This window comes from Rhea pennata, chromosome 19 (assembly GCF_028389875.1).
Source record: "Rhea pennata isolate bPtePen1 chromosome 19, bPtePen1.pri, whole genome shotgun sequence".
Lineage (NCBI taxonomy): Eukaryota > Metazoa > Chordata > Aves > Rheiformes > Rheidae > Rhea > Rhea pennata.
Genome location: NC_084681.1, coordinates 4,445,039 through 4,470,715, shown reverse-complemented (window position 1 = coordinate 4,470,715; position 25,677 = coordinate 4,445,039). Strand labels below are relative to the sequence as shown.

Here is a 25,677-nt window from a genome sequence, read left to right as displayed (position 1 = left end):
ACAGCCAAATCATGTTATTTTATACTTGGAGCCTCACATACAGGGCAGCAAAGAGCTGAGAAGGCCACAAAGCTGGCATAATTTAGCTGCTACTCTTAGTAGTCTTAGGCGCTGGCATGTAGTGACAGAAGACAAATAGCAACACTACCTAACTTGAGCAAATTTTCTCTGAATGATGAATTATCACCATTTCCTCTATGCACTGATGTAAGATGGGGATGATACATAAGCATAGAGCACCACATTATATCATAAACTCCATTTAATTTATCAAGAATTCAATTACACATCAAAGGTTTTGAGAAAAATTACTATTCAAACAAAGGAGGATTCATTGCTATGTATCTAACTTTACAGACCACGCTACTTAGTGAGACCTTTATTCCACCAAACAACATTGAGCAACTGAATTCCACCCTTGTGTGAAAAAACTGGTCTCAAGATATGTTGGGGGGGGGATTTACAGTTGATTATACGCTAATTATTTCTCACCATTTGCTTCAAGTATTCTGTGAGCTTTAGGATAAACTAACTAAATGTAACAGAAACAGTGACTTACAATATCATCTCTCCATTACTAAAGAAAGGCAAGAAAGAAAAAAAGCATCTGAAGGCTTGAACTACTAAGAACAAACAGACACGTCAGATAAAGTTTCAGTACTCCAAGTATCCATCAGTCTAGGTGAAACAAACTAAGGAAGCAAGAGGCACTAACGACCTTCACCGGCTGAAGTTTTCAGAATCATAAATGCTTCATGGAAAGGAAAACCTCCAAGTTCCATGAAAGAGCAGCATCATAAATCTGCAGAAAACGGCATCTGCCTCAGTTTAGGTAAGATTTAATGCAAATGCTACAAGTGTTCCTAAACGCAAAAGCCAAACAAACTTTACAAGTCTCTTGATGAACTGATTACATACAGAGCTTTTCACGTGGTGATCTGAACTACTGCTAGACAACAGTAGTTTTTACCCACAGCACTTGAGCAACTTTATCTATCTATCTAACTACAAACACCCTTTCCTCAGATGATTGTTCGTGATAACAAAGCTGCATAACTTTTTTTTTTTTAACAAGTGGCAATTTTTTTTTTTTTTTTTTTTTTTAAGTATAACACATTTTCTTAAATATCACTTTCTAGGCAAGGCATAAGAATTTCAAATTATGCTTATAAACATCTAAATATATTTTTAATGGAAGGCCTATCACCTGAATTAGCTGGGTATAGGAAGTTGTTATATGAAATTACAATAGGAAGTTAGTACTGTCTAAATCAAGTTCCAAATTTTCTTACTGAACAGTTTACTGATATAACACAACATGTATTCAGGACAGAATATGATATCTTCAAATATATTAGTATTTCATTTTTTTAAGAATGTGAAGGAAAACCTTAACAACTGCAGGAAATATCCAAAGATAAGTTATGTTTTCCAGCAACTGACCCTGGTTTGCCCATGACATTTGCAGTAGAGTCTGCCTTGAAATGCTTCCCTATAACTCTCTCTCTGCTCCCAAAATAGAATGACAGCATTTCTGGACTAACAGCTTAAATTCAATTCATTTTCTGAGATGAGGCAATCTACTTTTATCAAAGCAAGTGCTCCACTCTGCTCACTGCTGCTCAAAGGTCTGAATTGTTCTATTATTTTATCAACAACCTAACACCATAAAAGTGAAAAAACCACACATATATATGCAACACTTGTTTGCATTATGCTTTTTTTCCCATAAGCCCATGACTCTGAAAGCTCTTGGAAAAATGTCATAGTAACAATGTACTTTACACTTTATTAAACAATGCCAGCAATCCTATGAAAGTAATGAGTTCCATTCCAAAAACCAAAAATCTATTATTGAGCTACTCAGTGAGCGCCTTGCAGAAGCATCACGATTATAAAAAAGCTCACAAACTTTTTTTTTTTTTTTTTTTTTTAGTATCAGATCTTCAACACCAAGGAAAACAGAGCTTTATCAGAAGCGAAAAATCATGCTTTTACCTTTTTTTGTCAATAATTGAGATTTGATTTAGTAATAATGATAAAGAAGTAGACAGACCAAATTAAGACGTTATTATGAAGCAGCAGGAAAGGTCTGTGTTACTTACTGGCAGAATAACCAAAACACTGATAATAAAGATGATTTCCTGCAACAGTAAGTGTTGTGTATGAACTGTCAGAAAGCATTTAGTATCAAACATACAACTCTGAAAGACTAGCTGTGGAAAGCCACTTCTCTACATTCTTAGTGACTGAGATGAAGCAAATTTTCTAATTTTCTTAACACTTTTATTATCTTGGATTAAGGTTGTAGCTCTGCAAAGATACTTTAAAGACAATGAACTCTTCTCATTCACTTTCATGTGGTTTGGGACATACTCCAACTTTATTTCAAAGTTTGTTTTGAAATAAGAACTCTGAGATAAAAAGAGAATCTCGTGAGTTTAATTCACTGTTGCCAGGTCTTATTATAGTCCTAAAATGTTAAAATGAAGCCTAGTAAAAAAATGTAGTGAGTGTTCTTAGAACCAAGCTCACCTTTTCTACTACAATGAATCAACTGGAAAAAGTTCTTACAAAACTCAAAGGGCTGAGGTCTTATCTTCTCTTTAACAGATCAACACGCAAGTGTTAACACGCTGAGACTAGAATCACATAATCCTGCTTTCAAAATTTCCCTGAATTGCAGTTCCCTGTCATTAGACAAGTCATTTCAATAGGCCTGATCTGTTCCAATACCAACAACACTGATAATAACCAATTAACCAAGCAATAAATACTATATATTGGAACAAAAACTCTATAGAGAAAATGTCACTAGGAAAAAAAAAAAAAGAGAGAGTACATAAACACATTTGCCTCTCCCTCAGGCTTCCATTCCCTGTATCTGAGGAAAAAACAATTTCTTGAGATTTCCTATATAAAAGTTTTGCTATGATATCCTGTCCAAAAGCATTCTGATATCTAGACTAAGCAAACATAGCTGTCAAGCAACTTATGGAGCTTGGGTTGTGCATGAGGAAACAGGACATCATCCTGTAAATGTCTCCAGTGCTTAATGGAAGATTTAATTTTTGACAGATGCTTCCACGGGTTTCCTATTTATTTTTCCTGCAGTCTCCATTAGGACAGAGTACGGAAACTGTTCTTACATGAAAATCCTATAACTGAATATACATTAGCTTCAGTTTCGGATCTGGTAATATATGTGTGTGTAAATAAGCACATGTGTTTAGATGCACACACTGTTAGTAAAAATTATTGCCACTGATACTCTTCAACTGTTGCAAAGCAAATTAATACCCAAAAAGCACAGCAGTAGAATAAAACTACCGTTAAAAAGACTGATGCGTTTCCTTGTCTTTGGAGGACTTCAAAATCACTGTTCCATAAGAATTTAAGAGCTCCCATTTTTGTAACTTAATAAAAAAGATTTGCACAATAACTGTGACTGAAAAAGAACAAAAAGAACATTGACTCTGGATTGCGAACATTTATTCTAGAATTTTAAGAGCTTATTCACAACACAGGAGTAGTTACAAACCTGTTAACATAATGGCTGTCTAGTAGTTTAGCCAATTAATTGGGGTCAGATACATTTCAATAAAATTAAGATTTTGACCTGGCAGCAAGCGGATGTCCCCAAACAGTTTTCTTTGCATTACAGCCAGAAAATACCTGTGCCTGCATCATTTGCTTTTGATTGGGCAGAAGCATATGACACATTTTAGATTATCCTGAAATAATTCTAACACATACTCTGCACACAAGAACAAGAAAGATACACATGCAGTTTTTGAAAATATAATCTTAACGCTAAATATAATAATTTTGCTCTTTGAATATTCTCCTTATTTCACAAACATATGATAAGATCTAGCCTTTAACCAAACAAGTCTTTTTTAATGCACAAGCCAGAGTTGCACATTTTCATCACTGCAATGTGCCTTTAGGTAGAACACACAAAAACAAGGACAGAAAAGGAGAAGTGGGAGATTCTGAAAGAGCAAACAAACAAGTTGCTGCCACAGTGGAATGAGCTGGAAAAAACGGTTTCCTGACCTGAGGCCCCACCATAAGAGTTGGGCTAACGGGCCAATTTAAAATCATGTTGTCCCAGCCAACTCTTGCAGCTACAGTGAGTGAGTTTAGAGATATAAATCCACCATCCTCTGGAGTCTGCTGAAGAGTATGGTCCCATAGTTCTTTTATTCTGAGCCCGTATTAGTTTACAAAAACACTTCTTCCTGGTTAGGAATAATCATTGTTATGGAAGAAGGACCTATAGTTCTAGGATTGGCCCTTTCATAATTTACATACTGAGTAGTGCTAAGAGAGGCAGTCCTGATATGTTTAGCTTACCGTGACTAGCTCACCGAAGTCCCCAAGCCATGAGTAAGGTATCAGAAATCAAAATCTTTTAAATCAATTTATGTGGGCCACAAATTTTTCATTGCATAGAGAAAACTGAAGATCTGCTTGTAACAAAACTTCTGCTTGCTGTAAATCTAGATCGAAACCTCTTAAATGTTCTTCTGGTAAATTATTCTGAAACAGTTCTTAGGGGAAAAGTTTTTAAGGAGGAGGTGAAGGAAAAGAAAGAGATTGCTTTGGACAGTACAGAAGGATACACAGGAATGACTGGCAGAAGAACAAAGCAATGCTCTGCTCAAGATCACCATTTGCAACACTCCATTCTTGAAGTTCAATATGCTATTCATTAATTTAAGCTTTTGATTTAACCAAGAAGTACAGGATGACTTTTGCAAAGATGTGAGGGGACAGGGCAGACATAAAACCACATTCTTAAAAACTCCCACTGAAATCAGAATTGCAAATAAGAAGGCTGACATTAAGCAAAACCATTCTCCAGAGTCAGTCTTGCCAACTGCTTTTTGGTCACCATCTCTATCACTGTCAGGTTTCTGACCTGCAATATCATGTAACAACAAGCCTAAAGTGTTGTACCCCTACACTTTGAAAAAGGAAATGAGAGAAGTTCCATTTCCAGCAATTCTAGGGAGGAAGAGATTTCAACCTAGGTAATCTTACCGATTTAGTCACATCAGATGCTGTATATACAGATTCTGCTCACATGGACGAAGAGAAGTATGAAATAATAGATCAAAAGGAAAAGAGCTGAACTTCCTTCAAGATGACTCAGATATTGCAGACCTCAGAACTGCACAGTGCCCTGTTTTTATTACACGCTTAACCCCATTTAAATGGTTTGTGTTTGAATGCCAGCATCTACCTACATAACTCAAACAGCATTAAACTGCTGCAAAAAGATGGCTGTCAGCCTTGAGGAGGCTCACCAAGTACCCTGCTAGTGGCCAGAGCAGAAAACAAAGGAGCCCATCACACTGTCGCTCAGAACTAACAACAGCTTTTATTGATCAGAGATGGCACTCAGACTTTTTTAGTCTCTGATCTTGAATGAGTACCACAGCCTGGAGCCTTTCCACACTGTTAGTTTTTCTGGGGTCAGAGCAAAGGTCTCTCTCAGAAACAGCTTGGGGGCACGGAGGAACGTGGGCTCTTTCTATTAACTTGACAATCATATTCCAGCTTTCCAAAGCCTAGGGAATGAGCAGCACGAGTCACCTGGCCACTCAAAAACCCTGAGAACTGTCAGATAATATGACCCACAGAAGCCAACAGGAAATTAAAGTACTGAGCACTTCAACAAATGGGCCCAGGATCTCCCTACATATAACTGCAGGGAATGCAATTTTCTTTCTGAACTACTGGAGAGTCTCATTACTAACTCCCAGGTTTTTTGCCCGCTTTATGGGAACAGATGAGCACAAGTATTCAGATGGCCTTTCCTGGCAGCACTATATAAAGGCAGGAAACTCAAACATAATTATTGTGGTAAAAACCACTGCCTCATTTACTCTGCATACCTAGAGATAAGTTTCAGTGCTAAATTAAACCTTAAATGGCAAGATTTCCATGTTTACGTAAGTACTGCCTGATAACGAACACTACCCGGGTTTTTCTCCCAACTAAAACAAAACATATATGAATTGCCCTTTGTTAAGCAGCCTTAGCTGCTTAGGTGAATAATAAAACCTTCGCTAACTGAGGAATGCCTTTGCAGCACTTCAGGTGACCTTCAGAACTTCTCAAATCACGTGAACTACAACATATGGTTTATTGTCTCACATGCAGGGTAAAATGGCACCTGCAAAAACATTGCTTGTAGTACATGCAACTTCCCACTGGATACTCCTCTGTAACAATACAAGCATAATGTTAACAGAGTGTAGAGAACAACTCTGTTTATACACTAATATTAGTATTGAATTCTGCACCATTAAATCTCTCCAGGGATTTAACACAGCAAGATGGTAAGGACTTCATGAGCAATTAGCCTCCCAGTACTGTCATATCTTCACTTGAGATTCCCACCCAAAGAGTGACCACCAGCAAAGTTTCAGAAAAATAATTAAACCCCCTCAATTTCCAAATTCATTCTCTGGCTTATATATGTACAAGCCCTTGTTCAGTGTATGCTTAACTAAGTTAGCTTATGAAGCATCTTGTAATAATGACAACTATCACTGTAATATTTTTTCATTGAGGTTTGTTTTTCTATTACATAAATAAAATTAATGGGCTTTATAAAAAGCAGTTTAACATACCTCATATGGATAAGATTAAGAATAATATGTAGTTAGTGACACAGGAGAAAAGAAGTCCTATAAAACTAGACTATCCAGTCTGGCAGTTCTAATGTACCAACAGTAGAGTTTTGCAAGATTTTTTTTTTCAAACAAGGGAAGTTCCTTGTGCAATAGTTTTGACCAAGATTCTTTTCATTACCCAAGTGCCTCCATTTCTACCCAAAGAAACCTCTTGCCACTTACTAAGTCTGTTTGCAAATAAATGTCAGTTATGACACTGTGTTCATACCCTTCTAGGATAGGTCACACAGCATATATTGAAGTCTGCTAAAGGGCAAGTAAAAACTGGTGAAAATTTCTCTTAACATTGTTATAGTCTATAATGACAGTAAAAGAGGAAGCTGTTCATTTTTTAGTTTATTTTATTTAAGTCTGTTCAGGGAAAGGGGAGATCTAAATTTTAAGAGGAGATAGAAAAGGGAGGAAAGCTTAGCCATTAACCAGGATCCTTGCGAAAAAGTACTTGCTCACCTCTTTTTACTCCACGAGAAGTAAAAGAGCTCTTGGCTCCATTAACTTCTTGTCTGGTAGGATTTCATTTGAATATGCATGGCCTCAGAAATAAGAGCAACTGGTTTGTACTGCAAACATCAGATACACACAGTCCGTTTCCCACCAATTCAGTTCACCTACTAAACTGGTGTAAGTTTAAACTGGTGTCTGTTTAAAAATAAAGGACAAAATGATGCAATCACTGTGACTCCATTCCATTTGTCCTGCTTTCTAATGTACTTCCAGAAGTGACCTGCTGCTATCACATCTACTATATGTAATCAGAGTCCCCCTAAAACAAATTTGTATTAAATACCACATTTTCATGAAGACAGAAAGAGCTATCTCTACTGATGGCTAATGAAAATTACAAAAATCACCAGTCACTGAATATTCAACTTCCACACATAATTATAGTTCCTTTATTTAAAAATTTGTGCTGTTCCTAGACATCTAGCTTAGAAAAGATGCCAGATTTGCACAATATCCACTGCACAGCAAAAAAAACGGTATTTAGAGATAAAATCACACTTCTGTAAACCCCTTGCCACCAGCTCCAATAGATGACATTTCCATTTCACATTTATATGCAGGTTGATATTGCACTCATCCCCAAAAATATGACACCTACTTATCCAATCATATGAAGAGGGGAAAAAAATTCTCATGTAGTCACAGAATCACACAATAGTTGGAATTGAAATAGACCTCTGGAAATCCTGTGGTTCAATCCCCTGATCAGACAGGGCCACTTACAGCACGTCGCCCAGGACCATGCCCAGTCAGGCACTGAATATCCCCAAAGACGGAGACTCCACAATTGCTCTGGACGACCTGTTCCACTGCTCAACCACCCTCACAGTAAAGAAGTGTTTTCTTATGTTCATGTAGAATAGTCAGAACCTTACCTGTAATAAAAACTATCTGCTAAAACAGCATACAGCAACCAGGCAATATTTAGAGAATTGGCTGAAGTAATTAACAAAATAATTACATACAAAACTACAGCTTAAATATTGGGGGAGGGAAAGCAGAAATTATAAATCTGAAGACAAAAAGTGAAGACAAACATGACTCCAGAAACACTGTAGTTAAATTCAGAGTCTGGAGCAAGAGCAAAAATAAAGAGGAGGAGGGGAGAATATTTACCAGGTTCTACAACAGTGTGAATTATCAACTGATTTGGCGACGATTAATGTGACTGTGTAAAGGACATGAGGACATCTCCTACTCACCTTCTTTTAAAGTCCACTTGATTGCACCCGTTCTCTTGCTGACGGCATGCAAACTTCCATCAAGAGTTGAAACAAACAACAGTGTTTCTGGTACAGTTACTGAGCTGGTGTTCTGGAAAAGAAAAAAAAAAATATATATATATATATACACACACACACAAAATGTCATTATTTATTGCATATTTTACTCTTAACTGCCACACTGTCTAGAACGTCATCTTTCTTTTTAATGACAGATTGGCCAACTTTTTTGTCCCTTTGAATTCAATAAATGTTTTGCGGTAACTGCAAGTCAAACCTCAGTTTAACACTCTAACCATGCTGCTGGTGGGGAAACCTCTCCACATTTGTGCGTATGTACGGAGTTCTTTGCTACCTTCTGTTGTGGAGAAACCTCTCCACATTTGTGCATATGTACAGAGTTTTTTGCTACCTGCTGTTGTTTCTATAACACAAGCAGTTTTTGAGCCTGGTTCCTGCAGAGTATGTAATTCTGACAAAAGGGTATCACGCAACAGCGAGGACTCGGAACTACACAGCTATTGTTGGAACAGCGACGCTAAGTCCAAGGTGTTTCATCACACAAAACAGAAAAAAACATGTTAATTTAGTCTCTTTTCTCTATCTGCCTAGAACAAAAAGATCCCATACACCCTAGCAGCCAACCATTTCCATTAACCAAGTCTCAGATTATTACTCAAATAACTTTTCATTTGTAAACTGTATCCGCACTGCTCATCTGCTTGCCACCTGCCATGTTTCGAAAGTTTCACAGTTAAATATAAATTTTAACCTACCACAGTCGAAGAAACGAAAGTGTGTTTTACATAATTAATAATGTCTTAAATGACTGATATTTGTAAAGTAATTAACAATCATGTTAGATTATTGCAAAGCAAAACACAAAATTGTCAAATTAAAAAGCATGGATATAGGAGTAATTGCTTTTTTCGAAAATTATATGATTTCAGTACTTCTCTACCCTAGCATTTGGCCCTTTAGATAATATATAGAACAATATATAAAAGAACAATATAATAAAGTGATAACTAGTCAACTTATAGGTACAATCTAAAAACAGTATATACATTTATTTTCAGCTAGACAGACAACTCTAAAAGACACAGCACAGAAAAAATACAAGTACAAATCAATAATACACAAATCACAGATCACAAAAAAATACTGGGGGTGCAGAAAAAAAAGAGCTATATCTTAATGCATAAACACAACTTTTATGATTTAACATAGCTAAATTATGTGGGCTAATGTTCATATGGAAGACACATACACTTAAAATATTTACAGCCAAATGAGAAAACACACTTTACAATGTTTGTTCCTACGAATAATGAATAACAGTTCCTCCCGTCCTGGCCTGCAATATATGCATCTAGAGATGTCCCTAAGTAGAACTGAACTCAGGGATAACTTTCCAGCTCAGTGACTTGATCTGTATGCAAGAACAAAGAGAAGCAGGATTCTGGAGTTACAATTTCTCATTCATTTGTTAAATACTATTACTTTCAGTAAAGCAAACTACAAACTACAAACACTATACCTAAGTAATTCTTTAAAAATTTGCCCCTCGGGTCCCAAAAAACTGAGCTTGGTGTAGTTGACTGAAAAAAAATCATTTAGTCCAACTTCTCTCCCCTAAGTAAACTTTTAATAGGCCATACTCACTGATTCTGCAACCAGAAGAGGAAGACACAAACCACACCTATTTTCACATCCATCTGGAGCTAAAAGACATCAAATTACGAGGCTCAATCTGCCTCCCAACGAAGATTAACTTTCTAAATCTGCCATTGCCTCTCTGCCTGCATACAATTATTGAACAAAAACAGGGAAGGAAGGTCAGGGTTGCATTCTAGACATCTTTATGGCTGCTTTTATAGCTTCTTTGCAAATACAGAATTACTTCCTGTAAAAAAACCTGTACCAATAGAATAGAATTTAATAAATATTCTAGCTCTAAATTAACAATTATCTGCACAAATAAACTGTGTCTGCCCATTAGGGTAATTGCATTTAATTAACCATCATCCTCAGTTGCCAGATGTCATCCAATATCATACAGGAGGTAGCTTTTTAAAGTTCATACTATATGTCTGTCCAAGTTCAAAGAAGAACTGAACTCACACCGAACAGATGTTTATTGGTACTGCTGCTGTGCTCACAAACGTATAAAATATTTAAGTTCTACTCCAGAGAATTTCTTTCTTCTAGCATCAGATTGATGAAGGCAGAAAAAATATGTTAGGCATATGTCAGGTATATTATACATCATAGGGAACACAGCAAACACCTGTTTCTTCATGAAGACCTATCAACCTTAAACCTGCTTTATAAACAAGAACATTTTTCAAAGATGGAATTATATTCTTTTTTTGCTTGTTTTTGTATCCAAAAAGATGTAAAAGCATTTCACCACCAAAGTTGTTATCTACACAGATCATTTCAGTTAGTGAATACAATGAAACTGTATCTACAGTAAATACAGTAAGATGAGCAAGAACACACAGCTGTTAGGGCAGGATGTGGAAATTACTGAAGTTGCTTAAAACTGCAGGTAGGGAATTGGATATCCAAAATGTAAAGACTAGTGTTGAAATATAGATGCAAATAAAATGCAACATATAGCAAACCCAGCACATCTTCCCTCAAGCTATATACAGATTAAGGGGTAGTTTAGAAGAGCAATGTTATTCTCTGCACAAATTTTTCTTTATCTTATAGAATCACTATATCCTTCACAACGCATTTTCACTTCCTGTCTTCTTTTGAGAAGTGAATAAAGCATATAACATCTTCATAAAAAATACTTTTTTGCTGCGAGAACACTTTAGAGTTATGAGGAATAACAAATTGCAAAGCTAGTAATGAGTTAATGGCATCTTCAGAATAAAAGGGAAAACCAGTGCTTACAAGAAGTGGCTTCAGCTCATGAAACCCTTCACTCCAGAGATCACAGAGAACCAGAACTGGACAGACAGACAAAATGCAACTTTTTTACATAATCTTCCAATCAGTGTAACAACGCCAGAGAGGCAGGCCAGTTGTGACAGCCAGGCAGATATGAGCAAAGGCCATATGAGACACTGCAATGCATTTCTACTTCAAATATTCAAAGGCTGAAATATATAGAAATAAGGAGTTTAAATGTGCATTAGCTGGTAACACAGCTGTTCGTAAAACAGAATACAGAGCTCTCTAAGCTAGTGTTGTCACCACAGCTTCTAAAATTTCATGGTATCGTGAGTGCAGTAAAATAGACCTTAAATACCACTCACTAGATTCCAACCATGCAAAGGTAGTTTTATTGAGAAAACCTCACACTAAAATATCGCACAAGAAATTTTGCAATATTCAGTTATCTCATCCTATTTTACTGGCTTGTACCAATACCTACCACAGAAAGCTTCTAGGTACAGAAAATGTGATACTACTGCTCGTAGGCACTTCTAAATTCTGAGTTAGTTAATACAGCTTTTTGATGGAATTTTACAGATAAAGTCAACAACCAGTTGGAAAGAAAAATAAATTTATCAAACGCACGAATCTAACCAAAACCTAGTATTTTACTACACTTTGTCCAAGACTCAAAATAACTAGACCGGAAATGTCCAATGGCACACAGAACAGCTTTTGAGAGACTTGCATAAGGGAGGATATTGAAATGTCTTTCTGCAAATACAGTCATTCATTCAATATATTACAATATTATTTTCTAGTTATATTCCTGGAAAATGCACAAGTACTTCAAAAAATTAAAACTGATCATTTAAATTAAAGTTTATCTGTGGCTGATGTAAAATACTATTATTCAGATCAATGTACGTTGCCTCTAGCAACTAGTATGTACTAGAAATGCAGTTCCTTACTTATGGGGGATATATCAAAATTGAAGTATCTGCATAATCATCAAGATATTTAAAGATTTATATGTCTTAAAATCTGTTGCATTTTCACATTAAGAATGTGAAGAAATAGATTCCAAGTAATTCACTTACTTACATAAAATACAAGTTTATATATTGCAACAGAAGACAGTCAAACTAGAGAGCTCATGCTTTTTAGATACACAATACCTAATATCTAATTCTGCAACAACTTCTCACCATTTGACCACAATTTATACAAAAATATACCTGTAAAATAACCACCATAACAATTATGGTTTATTACCAAATATCAGTAATATATAGTATATGGAACATTAATTCTTATAGCTTTTTGGATTTAATATTTTCATATTTAACATTTGAGGATCTAAAAAACTGTTTGTCATGGCACTGAGGTTATAGAAATTATGGAATTAAATGTGACCTCTGAACTCTTATCAACATATCAATAATCAATACTATCTTCTAGATGATTGGTATTTTACAATATTGCTGTTTGTCAGGATTGAATAGAAAGCACCCAGCGTGCAGAGTTCCTTCTGCACATTCTGCAGTCACTGCAGCATGAAAGTATTTTCTTACATATACTCTCCAGATCACTAACAAGCCGAAAGATAGGGAAGGAAAACTGTTAACTGAAGAATCTATTCAAAGCAGTTTCTCAAAAACAGATGAACATATGGATGTTGCACATTTTGTCTTAGTTTTAACACAACTTTCTTCTTGTGTTTTCCTTCACCTCCCTATAATTCTCTATTCAAATTTTACGTCTTCTGAAGGACTCGCTTATAGTTAACCATCAACGTTGCACTGATACGATCACTGTGTTAAAGAAATCATCTTCTTCGAGTGAAAGACTGAAGACTGAATTTCCCTAGCTTTTCTTTTACTTCTACAGTTGTATTTATATACTAACAAAATCTATACAATCCCATATATTCAAAATTTTTCATTCATTCATATTTTCCAAAGAGTATGTATCATACACCTGAGATTCATCAATTGCATGATACACTGAAACTGCTGAAGCTTATGACCTAAATTTAAAAAAAAATTAGTTCATAGACTTTGCAGCGTAATATTGCTTTTTTATTTTGCCAAATATCTGCACTGATCATTTGGAGACACAGCTAAGTTAGTTTAATAGAATAAAATCAAAGTTTTATTTATTTACATGGCATACTATGATAGTCATAAAAGTGAGCAGATTATTCAAATAATTATCTGTATTTCACCCAGACTGGAGAAAAAAAAGATTTACCTTGACTTTGTTAGTGAATTTTAGCAGTGGCTAGAGACTACAATATCATAGTTGCAAATACCAAAGGGACTTTGTTTTGAACACAAAACTTTGTAATTTAAGAAACTGATATTTATAGCCTGCAAATATCACTGTTATGAAAAAATAAGAAAGTTATGAAATCCTGTATTTATAAAGCTGAGTTTCTCTTCATTTTAGTACGAACTATGTAAGGGTCTTCTCCATCACAAAAACATGATAATCTGAGTTCTGAGTTGGACTCAATATATTGTTATCCATGGATATTGTTCTCTCTGCAGCAGTAGGGTTTAAACTGTTACGATGCAATACAAATTTCTTGGAATAGATTCCTATTTCATATTGTGGTTTTATTCTGAGGAGATACCTAACGCTATACCAGAGGAATATGGCAGGATGTGAATCAGCAGAGCAAAAAGAAGAACTGAATTTAGTGAACAGAGAAAATAAGACAGAGGGAAAACCTGTTCTGGGCCTCCTTTTATTTTATCTGAAGTTGTGATAATGTCCATCTTAACAACTACTCTTTTTGGAATTTAGTGAGAGCTTCTACTAACTTGACAGTCCTTACGAATAAAAAATTTCCACCCCAATGGTAATGTTATATGAAGGATTCATAATATTTTGGGATGAAAATGCTTTAGAATTATGTTTTTTATAACTTAATTCAAAACACCAACATCTTAAAATGCTTCAGGCACTCATTGAGTTCAACTTTAACAATGGCTCTAAAGCATTGATTGCTAATCATCTGTAACAGTCTAAAATTGGGAAATAAATAGAAGGGCATTCCATAAATACTAGTTAACTCTAGTATAAGAAACATCCCTTTACTCCAGACTTAACATATCTTTAGATAAAATTATGTTTTACAAACAAAAGTAACAAAATGACTCAAAATAATTTTCAGTGACTCACAACATCACACAGAGAACAGAAAAAGCTGTGTAACCATTTTTGGTATATTTGTGTATCTCTATGAAACAGCTCAGTGGCAAAGATGATACCATCTTCATTCACTACAGCATTTGAAAATTTTGTAAAGGTTAGCAGACCAATGCCTTCTTTTATTTTATTGTTTGAGAAGAAATAGATCCCCACAGGAATAGTTTCTTCCAATAATTCAGCTACCTTGAGACAGTAATTTTGAAATGTAGGTCACTGAGTATGCACAAAACCCACTGAAGTTAGTGGAAATAGCAGAGAAAATTAGGCTACTTAGTACCTTGAGGTTATCATTCTGTAACCTAGAAATACGTTATGCTATGGCGATGGTACCAAAAGGCGTTCTTAAAGTATGAATAAGGAACAGGAAAACACTTCTTTTTCGCAGTGGACACACGACAGTTTATTACCAAATCTGAAAACTGCTACTACTTTGACAGAAACTGCTTAGGACTCATTAATAAACAAATCACAGTGCCATGTGTCACCAGTAAATCATTTTCTCATTTCTGAGTCCTAAATAGGAATATATATGCATCAAACTTAGTTTGTAAGATCTGATGGAAGAAGGGTGGACAGTTTGATATCTAATTTAAATCCTCACAACTTCTTTGCTAATGACTTACTTCGCAAACAAAATAAAATTGACAAGATATATAAACACTCAAGGAACAAATCCTACATGCCTTGCTCCATAATTAGCTTCAAAGAAATTCTGTAAATTTGCATTTGCACATATTCTAGAAAAATTACTAGAAATCTGCTAAGGCATCAGCAACACCAGATACTTCCCTCACCAAACGAAAAGGCTTATGCTTTACTGGTATACTACTGGAACCATAATCTTTAAACCTATAAGGAGGCAAAGCAAAGTATTTTTAAATATTAGTGCATGCTGCAGGCAACTGGAATATTTATCACAGATAGCCTACGATAGCCCTACTCGCTAATTACATTGCCTGGCTACAGCCTAAGACTCACTATAGCATAATAAAACCATGCCATGGAGAAACTCGTAAAATTCAATAAACTACTGGGTGTAGTTTTTCAAGGTAATAATAAGGTAATATTTCAAGGTAATAACTAATAATGATGTTAATACATGAAGGAAAGCTGGCAAAGAAAAAATAAACTACATTTATTCAGAAAGTGAAATCAAATCTACAGATCTTTTGATCTTAAACTAAACTCCAGCATTTATTTGTCAGGTATTTCTCACCAACACCATATCCCAATTCCAGTGACTCTTCATCAATATGTCCATTAGTACTACAACAGGAAGATCTGAAAGCCACAGTCCACTCCAACTATCCTCTGACTTTGATCAAACTTTCGGTGGTGCTGAACACCATATACTCTCATCTAAGTTTTCAGGCTAGAATCTCTCTGCGGAATCAAAACTTGTTTCAGTATTCACAAGAACACTAGCAACCAAAAAAAGCAGAAAGACAAGAATAGAAGAGTGAATTTACACTCCAGGACAGAGTTGCCCACAGTAATTTTAGCTACACAAGTCTGTATTTCTCTCTCTCTCTCTCTCAAAAAAAAAAAAAAAACAAAAAAACAAAAAAACAAAAACACTAACAAAATAACTACTGTATTAAGGTATCAGTAGGTCTGCAACTCAAAATGCACTAATGTTAATGAACATAGCACTTGAAGATGCCCTCATTAAAATTTTATGCTCACCTAGATTTTCATGGCTGTCAGTTAACTCGCCAAACATCTCATGCTGAGATAAGAACATATTAGCAGAAATGACATCTGGGTTTGGCTGGACTTTTCCCATGTCAAGAACAGCCTGCATGTGTTGCCTGCACACATGATATTACAGAGCACTGAAACCAGTTCCACAGGCCACAAGAGGGAATAGGCCGATGTTCTAAATACCAATTTTATCCCAGAGAGGTTGCTATTTTTGAATTGTACAGATTCCATGTTAAAAGGGAAACAGGCATAATTTGGGATGTATAGCTGCAACACTACCCATGAGGAAAAATAAAAGCATTTTTCTGATATTTTTATTTCATTGCTGACAAAAACAAAGTTTTTTTTTCAAAATACACAGTACTGTAAAATATTTATAGTGAATGCTTATTTACTAATAGTTCTACTGCATTTCTCATTGCTGTATCTGAGTCATCACCCTTTAAAACATGTTCCCATATATCACTAGGGCAATTCCAAGAACTGTACACTGTGTCACCTAAATAACAGGGGGTAGCATTTCATCATAGGAAGAAAAGATAGCAAAGGAAGTCCTTTTATGAATATTTAATATAAACTATAGGAACAAAATACTAAAGTTAGGATATAAAGTAAAAAAGGGTACATTTACCTGGCAAAGAAAATACACAGTAATAGATCATGGCCAGTACTCTTAAAAGAAATATGCAAAAGCACAAATTGTGCCAGTAACTGGATATCTTTAAACAATCTAATGTTTTCCATGTTACCTCAATACTGAGAATTGTATGCCAGACAGTCTTTTTCATGGGTATTTATTACTCAAGAGATGTTAACAGTTCCAAATAAGCTTTCCTGGTCAAATGCATTAATTACAGGTGAGATGACTGCGTCTAAGTTCAAAGAATCCAAAAATATTTATGAAAAGGGACTAAAGCACAGAACAGATTTCAAGTTGGAAGTCAAGGTGAGGACTATAGCTGGCAGGGCAAGATTAGATTAAGAGCTGAAAAACAGAGAAACAGGGAACCCAACATCAGATGATGAGCTGAGACAGCAGCGGGAAGAAGATCAGTACTTATAACCTGTAGAAAAAAGAAGAGGGGAGAGAAATCTAGGAAAAAGCAAGAGTACTTAATTCTATCTAGTCTCAAGTCTAGGCTTTTACGATTCTGCAAGAAGAAATCATACAGAATTTAGTAATGATCTGTTGATTTATAATTTTAGTATTTTAAAATACTTCTTAGTATTCTTATTGTTTCTAAAACATCATAGGTTGTAAATCAATGGTTTCTTTGCAAAACCTGAGCCCTACATCTAACAGGGCTGTGAGCAGAAGTCAGTCCAACCTTACCGTCCAGATTAAATCAAAAAAAAAAAAAAAGAAAACAGTAATATTAATGAAAAGCTCTGTATCTTCTTCTCTGAAGAACCTGAAAGAAAACTTCTCCGAAGTTTATTCTTACCTAAAACCCAACACAACCTTAGCTATTAAATAATCATAGATGGTGGAAAGCAGATAGATGTTCTTACTCTGAATTGCCAATATGGCAATCTAGAACATTAGCACTCCGTCATAAAGATTTTAAGGTAATTTTTGCTTTTTTTATTTTTATTTTTTTTACTTTTCTAATCAAGTAACAACTCTTGAGTATGCTGCACAGCTTCACTGTGAAATGCGTTTACTTCTAAAAGGGAAGTGGAGCTATTATATTCTAGACGAAAAACAAAGCCTCCAGCTTTGCTTAACCTGAATGATAACCCCATACATTACACCAGTATTTTCAGATAACAATGAACAATCCATTATACCTGCTTAAAGAGCATAGCCTAAAACCTTCCTCTGCTACACTTAGGTTTAATGGAAACAGTAAATACCAGGTGGCCTTTTCATTACCTCCTGAACCTGAGAATTTACAAAGGACTGCATCTTTTTCACAATAGAATTTTTAAAGACTTAATTTTCCATCTCAGCTCACACCTAGTAGATAGTGCTGATTTGAAAGAATACTGTTTAAAATTATTTTCTCCATACCAAAAGTTATCAGCCACATAAAGACAATTTAGAAGAAAATAATCTGTTCAGCATCAAATTTGCTTTGTTCTAGTTTCACTATTCCCCCAGCTTTTACTGCCCTGTGCAATACCATACGGCCAACATGGTTAGTTCTTAAGACGACTTGTAGTGCAGTGACTTGCGCACTTGGTCCTTCATCTCTGAATTTGGAACTGTAGTCTCTTCTGGACACCAACAAACCAACTGTATGTCCATTTAATGCACATTGCTATCTTCGTTCTAGAAAGAGAATAATTAAAATGCCCTGAAGATGGGACACAGCAACCTCCCCAAGGTATGCAGTTAATCATTTCTATCTGGTATCAACACATATATTATGTTTTTTTCCAGGAAAAAAAAATAAAATAAGTCTCCCACTTTGGAGGTCACAGCAAGAGAGTCTACCAGATAAAGACAGATGATGGCATACAGCAACAAAGTGATGGGACCCAGCAAAGATCTTCTAAAAGCCTCTCACCAGTTCCTAGATTCAGCTACACAGTTTCTTCACGCTACTCTGATGAACAGGCTTACGGAAAATTGTATTTTTAACTGAGAAAATTGTTGTATGCTCTTAAACAGAGAACGTTTGGGTAGGTGCTGGGTGCAGTCAGACTGCAGCACGGACTCGGGCGCACCGCCATGCAGTCGGGGCCGGCTGGGTGCGCGGAAGACCGGGGCCGCTTCGGGGCCAGCAGCCCCCCGCGGCCGCTTCTCCTCCCGCCGAGGGGGCAGGTGGGCCCGGCCTGCGCGGGGCCGGGCCTTCCCCGGGCCTCACCGCCCGGGAGCCCCCGCAGCCCCCCGCCGCCGCCGGGCCGGGGTCCCCCTCGTGCCCGCGCCGCTCGGCCCCGGCCCCGCGCGCGGGGCGCCGCCACCCTCCCCCGGGCCGCGCCGGGCAGGCTCGGCCCGGCCCGGCCGCGCCTCGCTTACCGCGGGCCTCGGCGGCGACAGCAGCAGCAGCAGCGCGCCCAGGCTGAGGAGGAGGCGCCGGCGGAGCGGCTCCATGGCTGCGGCCCCGCGGGGCTCGGCGGGCGCCGGGCCGGCTCCCCCCGCGCCTTCGCTGCCTGCCGGGCGCGGCGTGTGCGGCACGGCGCAGCGCCGGGGCGGGGCCGGGCCGAGCCGGGCCGGGCCGAGCCGGGCCGGGCCGCGACGTCAGCCGCTCCTCGGCCTGTCGCCCTGCCAACTCCTCTCCCTTCCTGCTGCCCCTGGGGATGAAAGTCCTGCCAGACGCAGCCTGAAGACCTTGACGTTTGCAGCTGGTGGGGGGAGGACGGACAGTGCCAGCTCACTGGGTGCTGATGTTTTTTTAAAACACCCTGCGGGCAAATTCAGGCTTAATAAATAGCCTCCCTCTATCATAATCCCCACCACCACCCACTCTAACTTCACTATCTATTGACTTTTCACTTTTAAAGCAGGTACCGACATTCACTTGGCACAGCTCCTGTCCCAACAAAGTCACTGTGATCCTGTTGCACCTAGCTAGGCTTTAATTATGATACAAAAAGAAAGCACACGCTTCCCTGAACCATAAACAAGCTCCAAGAGTCTCTGGACACATAAAAATAGGCAAAGAAATACTGAACATAATGGAACAAGTTTGGAAAAAGAGCAAATTTTCTCCGCTTGGCAAAGGCCTGACTTTCAGGTGCCTACTTATACAACAAAGCTACTTTGTCCTTGTTACATACTGTTTGCTATTCAATACCAATATCCTTAATGGAACTGCACAGCACACTGAGTTCTGAGTATGTAATATGTAAATAACAGATCAGTTCTGGCTGCTCCCTCTTTAATAAGTGTACCTTCGATTATAAGGGCAGGAGACATAATTACGAACTAACCAGCAAATTTGAATACCTGAAACCTCTCACAGCTATAAACCACACTGAGATTTCAATTCTCTAAAACTGGTAGATGGTTTCTTTATGGTGGTCTTGGAAACACTCAGATCATTTCAGAAAAAAACAGACCATGGCAACAACACGCACAAAGAAGACACCTGAATATTTCCTGCATGCATTTGTACAGGAGAGCTCTCACAGCCACGTACACGGGGACAGTTAATGCAGACTGTTGACTGTGCAAGAAGTACACATGCATTTTATAAAATCTAGGGCCTCATCTGAGAATACAGCAAAGACTCTACTGATTTTGCTCTGCTGCCTCCAACTACCCCCCCCCCCCCCGGAGCTCTGCACTGACGAGCAGTTTTGGACACTGCACGTACCAAGAGATGGCAGCATTTCTCTTCCCACTAGCCCGCATCTTCCTGAGGAAAGGAGGAAAAGGTTGAACATGCAACTGCCACCCCCTATTCAAATTTCAGTAGTGGCTGGCTAGCACTTAGGCATTATTACCTCTTTATGTAGGATTTTACAGGCTGCATGCTGAGGTTTATACTACGTTCCACTAAGCAAGAACCTCTTCAGTAACACAAACACCACACGTCACTCCCAAAACTACAGAGCTACTTAAAACAAAAACTCCTCGCGACAGCTTTGCAGCAGGCAAGATCAGGGTCTGAAAGGCAGGGATTGAAGCTTGGAGACGAGGCCACCCGGGTGAGGAAGGCGGGTGTTACTCCCACCCTGGGGCACCTCTCAGAAGTAGGGCAACGTTTGCTGAGCGAGGCTGCCGCTTGGCGCAGAGGCGGGCCTACGCTTTCACGTTTTTAATATCAAGCAGTACGTACTAACAACAACAGCGTGACTCTTCAAGAAAAGAATATCGTTCTCTCCGAATACTACTACAAGGCGGATAACAAGCTACCCAACGACACCAGAAAAGACCCAACTAAGCGGGCTCTGCCACCACACCGCCGGCGCCGCCATGTCGCTCCCTCCTCCTCAGCCTCCCTGTGGGGAGCACGCCCGCGCCCCCACCCCCGCTGCTCGGCCCGGCCCCGCCAGGTAGCCACGCCCAGCGGCGCCACGTGCCCCCCGGGCTGACTCCCTATTGGGCGAGGCGGGGCGCGAGGCGGCGGCCGCAGTATAAAGTGCAGCGAGGGGAAGGGTGACGGCCTCTTTATCTGCGCGGCGGGCGGAGGTGAGCGCGGGCGGTGGGCGAGCAGAGGCGGCGGCGGGCGGGCGAGCGAGCGAGCCGGGCAGCGCTGATGCCTTTTGACACGTGTTAGACTGCTGATATGCATGAAGCAAACCCACTCCTGAGCGCCCAGGCCGCTCCGGCTTCGCGGGGCAGCTACGTTGCGCGGCGTCTGTAACCTTCCCTTCCCACCGTGTCTTACAGGCTGCGAGGCGACCGGCGGCGCTGGGACGGCGGCAGGGAGCGGCCTGGCGAATAAAAGCTGTGTGCGCCTTGCAAACGTGTGCGGCTGCTTCTTGTGCGCCCGTAGTTTCCCCCCGGCCCCTCCGCACTGCCTTTGACCCGGCGGGGCGCCCCGCCCGCGGCGCCGCTGGCCAAGCTGCAGTGCCAGAGCGAAGCGCTTGTTCATAACTGGGGCCGCTCGGCACCACCCGGGCGGCGCTTTTAAAAGCAAGTCACAGGCCCTGTTGGCGCGGCTGCGCCCCCGCCGCCGAGGGGGAAGCTGGCGGCGGCCGCACAAAATGGCGCCCGCCGGGGGCTGGGCCCTGAGGCGGCGGCGGCGCGGGAGCTTGCGGAGACTTTCGGCCCGAGAGGTACGGGACGAGGGTAACGCTGGGGTAAGAGGGGATCAGCGCTACTGGGGCGAGTAAACAACTGCGGCTTTCTGTGTAGGAACGTGCAGCATGATTGAAAGGGGCCTGCCCCCGGCATTGGTGCTGCTGTAGCAGGCTTCGGTTTGTAAAAATGATCTAGAAAGTAAGGACTGATGATTACGGTCCAGGAATTGATACCTAGCTGTCGCTAAATTTACCTGGTTTCCCTGCTTACTGGGTCACAGGGTTGTTATAAGCAGGGGAAACACGCTCTTCTCCAGGCAGGTATTGGGGTGCTTTGCAGGAAACCATGAAAAATAAGCATCTCTAGCAAAACAGGAGTTTGAACACAGTGATTGTAGTCACAGGCATGTAAAGGACTTTGACCTTCCATTCACAGCTCTTTCAACTGCTCTTGATGACGTCCTGCAGGCAGGGGAACTGTAAAATAATTACATCTGAGGAACACTGAGCATTGGACATGAACAAGTAGCAGCTGAGTCTGCAAAGGTTAAGATGAGAACTTTTTCTTGGGGAGGGGGAGGTATAAATAGATTCTTAGAGGGGTTTTAACCACCAAACCTAGTTCTGTGAGTAGTGCAAGCCACCCCAGTTCTTGGATTCATTTAATGTGTTTTTTCTGTTAATGGTAATTGTTCCAGTGAACAGCTAGTACGTAATAGATAGTGTGGCACACAGATGAAGGCTTAGGTTACATACAGTCAAGCAGAAGCATGTGGATGAACAACCAGCAAGTAGCAAAGTGTACACTTACTGTACTCTATGGGAAAAGACTGTCAAGATACACTGAGCTTCTGTTCACTATAGTGGGATAGAACTACATTATCTAAAGCGTTCGCTTCCAACACTAGAACAATCTTAGAATCTCTTAATCCTAAAATTAGGACCATAACCATGTAGTAAAACTGAGGTACATCAAAAATGAAGACCTGAAAAACCTTACTGTACACTAAGTCATCCTGGTGGCTTTTCTAAGGAAGCTTTGTAAACAACTTGCAGAAGATGGAGGCTTAACATTACATAGAAATTTAAATTGGATTTGAATAATTATTTCACATGGGATAAATTTATTTAATAAAACAAAGCAAGCAGATTGTAGTTACCCACAGTTTATGAAGTGCAATATGACAATCTTGTGTAATAAGTCTAAATCTGTTTACACATTAGTGCATCTAGTCCTTTGACTTTAGTTATTGCACATAGAAATTAAATCATATAAAAAGACCTGCGTACAAGACATGCAGAGTTCATGAAAGGCAAATAATGCCTACACAATCAGCAAAATCCAGAATATACACAGCCTGGAATGGTCAAGGAGGAGTTCAGGTAACAAATATAACCTACTAATACTTCAATTAAAGGTAACCAAAATAGGTGTTCAAATATAGAATTAATTTTAAATATATTAAATGCTAGATTTCTTTTATGTTTCAGGCAAGGTGCTGTTTAAAAAACCTTCAATATAATAGCTTCATTTAGAGATGGTAAATCATCATTACACATGGAAATTTTGATTTACATCAAATGTGACAACACAACATACAAAAGAGTTCTTAAAAAATTACTTTTAAAAAGAAAACAAATTATGTTATAAAAGGAGAGTCAAAACTCACCTTCTCTGTAAACTAAAACATTTTCTGACATCCATGAACAGTTGGCAACACTGAGTATCAGAAAAATGTTACACATGTTAAATAGCAGATATGTAGTGGTCAAATCTTAAATTTAATGCATACATTTAGTCTTGAATTATAGCAGATAGAAATAAAAGGCAGTTTTCTCCTCCCCCTTTAGTTTTGGCCATTAATTAGCAGAAAGTCTTTAATTATATCACCACCAGCTTATGATCAGCTTGTATAACTGCAAATGCTTGAATTCCTATTTCACAAACTCCCAAGAAACCAATGCATAGGGGTCAAAATCTTTCAGTTACAGCTCTGTTTTCACAAACATCAAGTGATTTGAGGTCAGTGCAATTGTATGGCTGTAACAGATGAGAGTTTGGTCCCATGCTTTGCATGTAAACACAGTGCAATGGAAGAGACTCACAGCAACAAATCTATTAAAAAAAAAAGCTTCATTGTAGCAAGAGGCTCTATACACAATAGGGTAACTAAGTACTTCTGGTCATGTGCAGTATTAGACATATGTGTGTGCTCATGTCTTTAAACATTCAGAAGAAATCATGAACCATGGTGATTGTACCTCACTATAAGGCGGCTTGCTATAGTTTGGTCTCATGGCTTTAACCACCATTCATCTCCTCAGTCACAAAAATCTGAGAGTTCCCACCTTTGCTGATAGTTGTGTGTTTTATGGCTACTTGCTTCCCCAAAAAAGCACAAGTTCCATATGAAAAAAGCAGTATGTATATATACCACATTGAATCACAATATTACCTATACATCCAATTTACATTCTTTTCTCCTGAAAGCGTTTCATATTTCGATCGCTTGACACAAGCTATTGACTGCAGAAGTGAAAGAACATAAAACAGTTCATTCTACACCTCCAACTGCCTGAGAAAGAAAAAAATTATTCTTCCAGTTTTATAAATTCATTCCTTACTTAGGATTTTTTCCATTTGGCATGCAGTTCCTTTGCTGCCAAAAAACCTTTCAAGGCTATAATGCACGTTAGCATAGCATAAAAACATTAGCTGAACAGAGTTTTGTCATCAAGCTCCTTGATCTATTACAGTTAAGATTTTTTCCTCCTCCTCTCCACCCCAAAGAACAGGTCATTTTAGCCTCCAAGTTAAAATCGTGACAGCAGCAAAATAAATCAACTGCTAAATGGAATGAAACTTCATCTAGCTGAAGTACACGGGAACAATAACCAGGCAAGTGAGCACAAAGGTATGGGTTATAGGCAGTCCTTAGGGGGAGGATGAGGGGAAGAGGGGGGAGAAAAAATAAAAGTGGCACAAGTTAAGGATGAGAACTACAGCACAGTTTATAAAACCATGAGAATAAATTTTATAATACTGTAAACTGCAAGAATCTTCACATGTCATGGTTGATCAGGGGCCTCCATGGTCGGATCTTTAGGAGGGCATGTAGAAGAGCGGGGATCCATGGCTGAGTGCATTAAAGGAATATAAACATCATCCATGTTTGGCATGACAAAGATTTTCTGTGAAAAAGATGGAGTTAGTTATTTTTCATATGCCATTTCAAAACTTTCCGACTTTCCAATTGGTTCAATTAAACACAAGACTTCTTGATAAATGTTCTTTCCCAGAGTTCATTACTGAACTGTATTGAAGCTTTACAGTGTCTGCTAACTACAGCCATTTAGTTGTGTTACAGCTGTAGATGAAGCTCAGAAATATGATCTCCGCACATTCCATTAATCTGAAATAACACCACAAGAAACACCTACCTTTCTTACTCTGCTGCTGTCTTTCTCAGCTCTTTCGTGCATAGAAGTGTTTTTGATTTCTGCTCAAGTGTTTTGCTGTCCTACAAATATTTGTAAATTTGGGGGCTTTTTTCCTATTTTGCATTAGGGAGTTTTTCTAAAAATAGTAAGGGAGGTCTTACTGCTTAATCTATACTTAATTTTAGGAAAACAGTTTGATCCTCTACCACCTACAAACAGCTAGGACCAGACTTTTGTTTAAGTACATTCTGACATGGTGTCCATTTTAACAGATGGTGTTTTCAGCTCTAAATCATTTTGACAGAAACAAACCAGATTTCTATCCAGCTCTACACAGGATATTG

The 25,677-nt window shown here is 38.7% G+C and overlaps 2 protein-coding genes and 2 non-coding genes across 10 annotated transcripts in view; 2 read left to right on the top strand and 2 right to left on the bottom strand.

The window, feature by feature from the left end:
- ERN1 (endoplasmic reticulum to nucleus signaling 1) overlaps window positions 1-19,347 on the bottom strand; it is a 42,972-nt gene extending 23,625 nt beyond the window's left edge. For all 4 annotated transcript variants that reach the window (XR_009960292.1, XM_062591388.1, XM_062591386.1 and 1 more), the window contains exons 1-2: window positions 19,221-19,347; window positions 8,417-8,528 (exon numbers count right to left, since the gene is read on the bottom strand). Coding sequence is in view for 3 of the 4 variants with exons in the window: in XM_062591388.1 (XP_062447372.1) it covers window positions 8,417-8,528; window positions 19,221-19,295 (187 nt within the window). In the remaining variant the exon portion in view is untranslated. The remainder of the gene's footprint in view (window positions 1-8,416; window positions 8,529-19,220) is intronic.
- Window positions 19,348-21,399: 2,052 nt separating this feature from the next.
- LOC134149223 (small nucleolar RNA SNORD104) lies at window positions 21,400-21,462 on the top strand. The gene has a single exon (XR_009960381.1). It is a non-coding gene; the product is annotated as a small nucleolar RNA SNORD104 (small nucleolar RNA).
- A 201-nt stretch (window positions 21,463-21,663) lies between these two features.
- LOC134149220 (small nucleolar RNA SNORA76) lies at window positions 21,664-21,798 on the top strand. The gene has a single exon (XR_009960378.1). It is a non-coding gene; the product is annotated as a small nucleolar RNA SNORA76 (small nucleolar RNA).
- Window positions 21,799-22,996: 1,198 nt separating this feature from the next.
- TEX2 (testis expressed 2) overlaps window positions 22,997-25,677 on the bottom strand; it is a 66,369-nt gene continuing 63,688 nt past the window's right edge. For all 4 annotated transcript variants that reach the window (XM_062591517.1, XM_062591520.1, XM_062591521.1 and 1 more), the window contains one exon: window positions 22,997-25,084. In XM_062591517.1, the coding sequence (XP_062447501.1) occupies window positions 24,962-25,084 (123 nt within the window). In that variant the 3' untranslated portion in view covers window positions 22,997-24,961. The remainder of the gene's footprint in view (window positions 25,085-25,677) is intronic.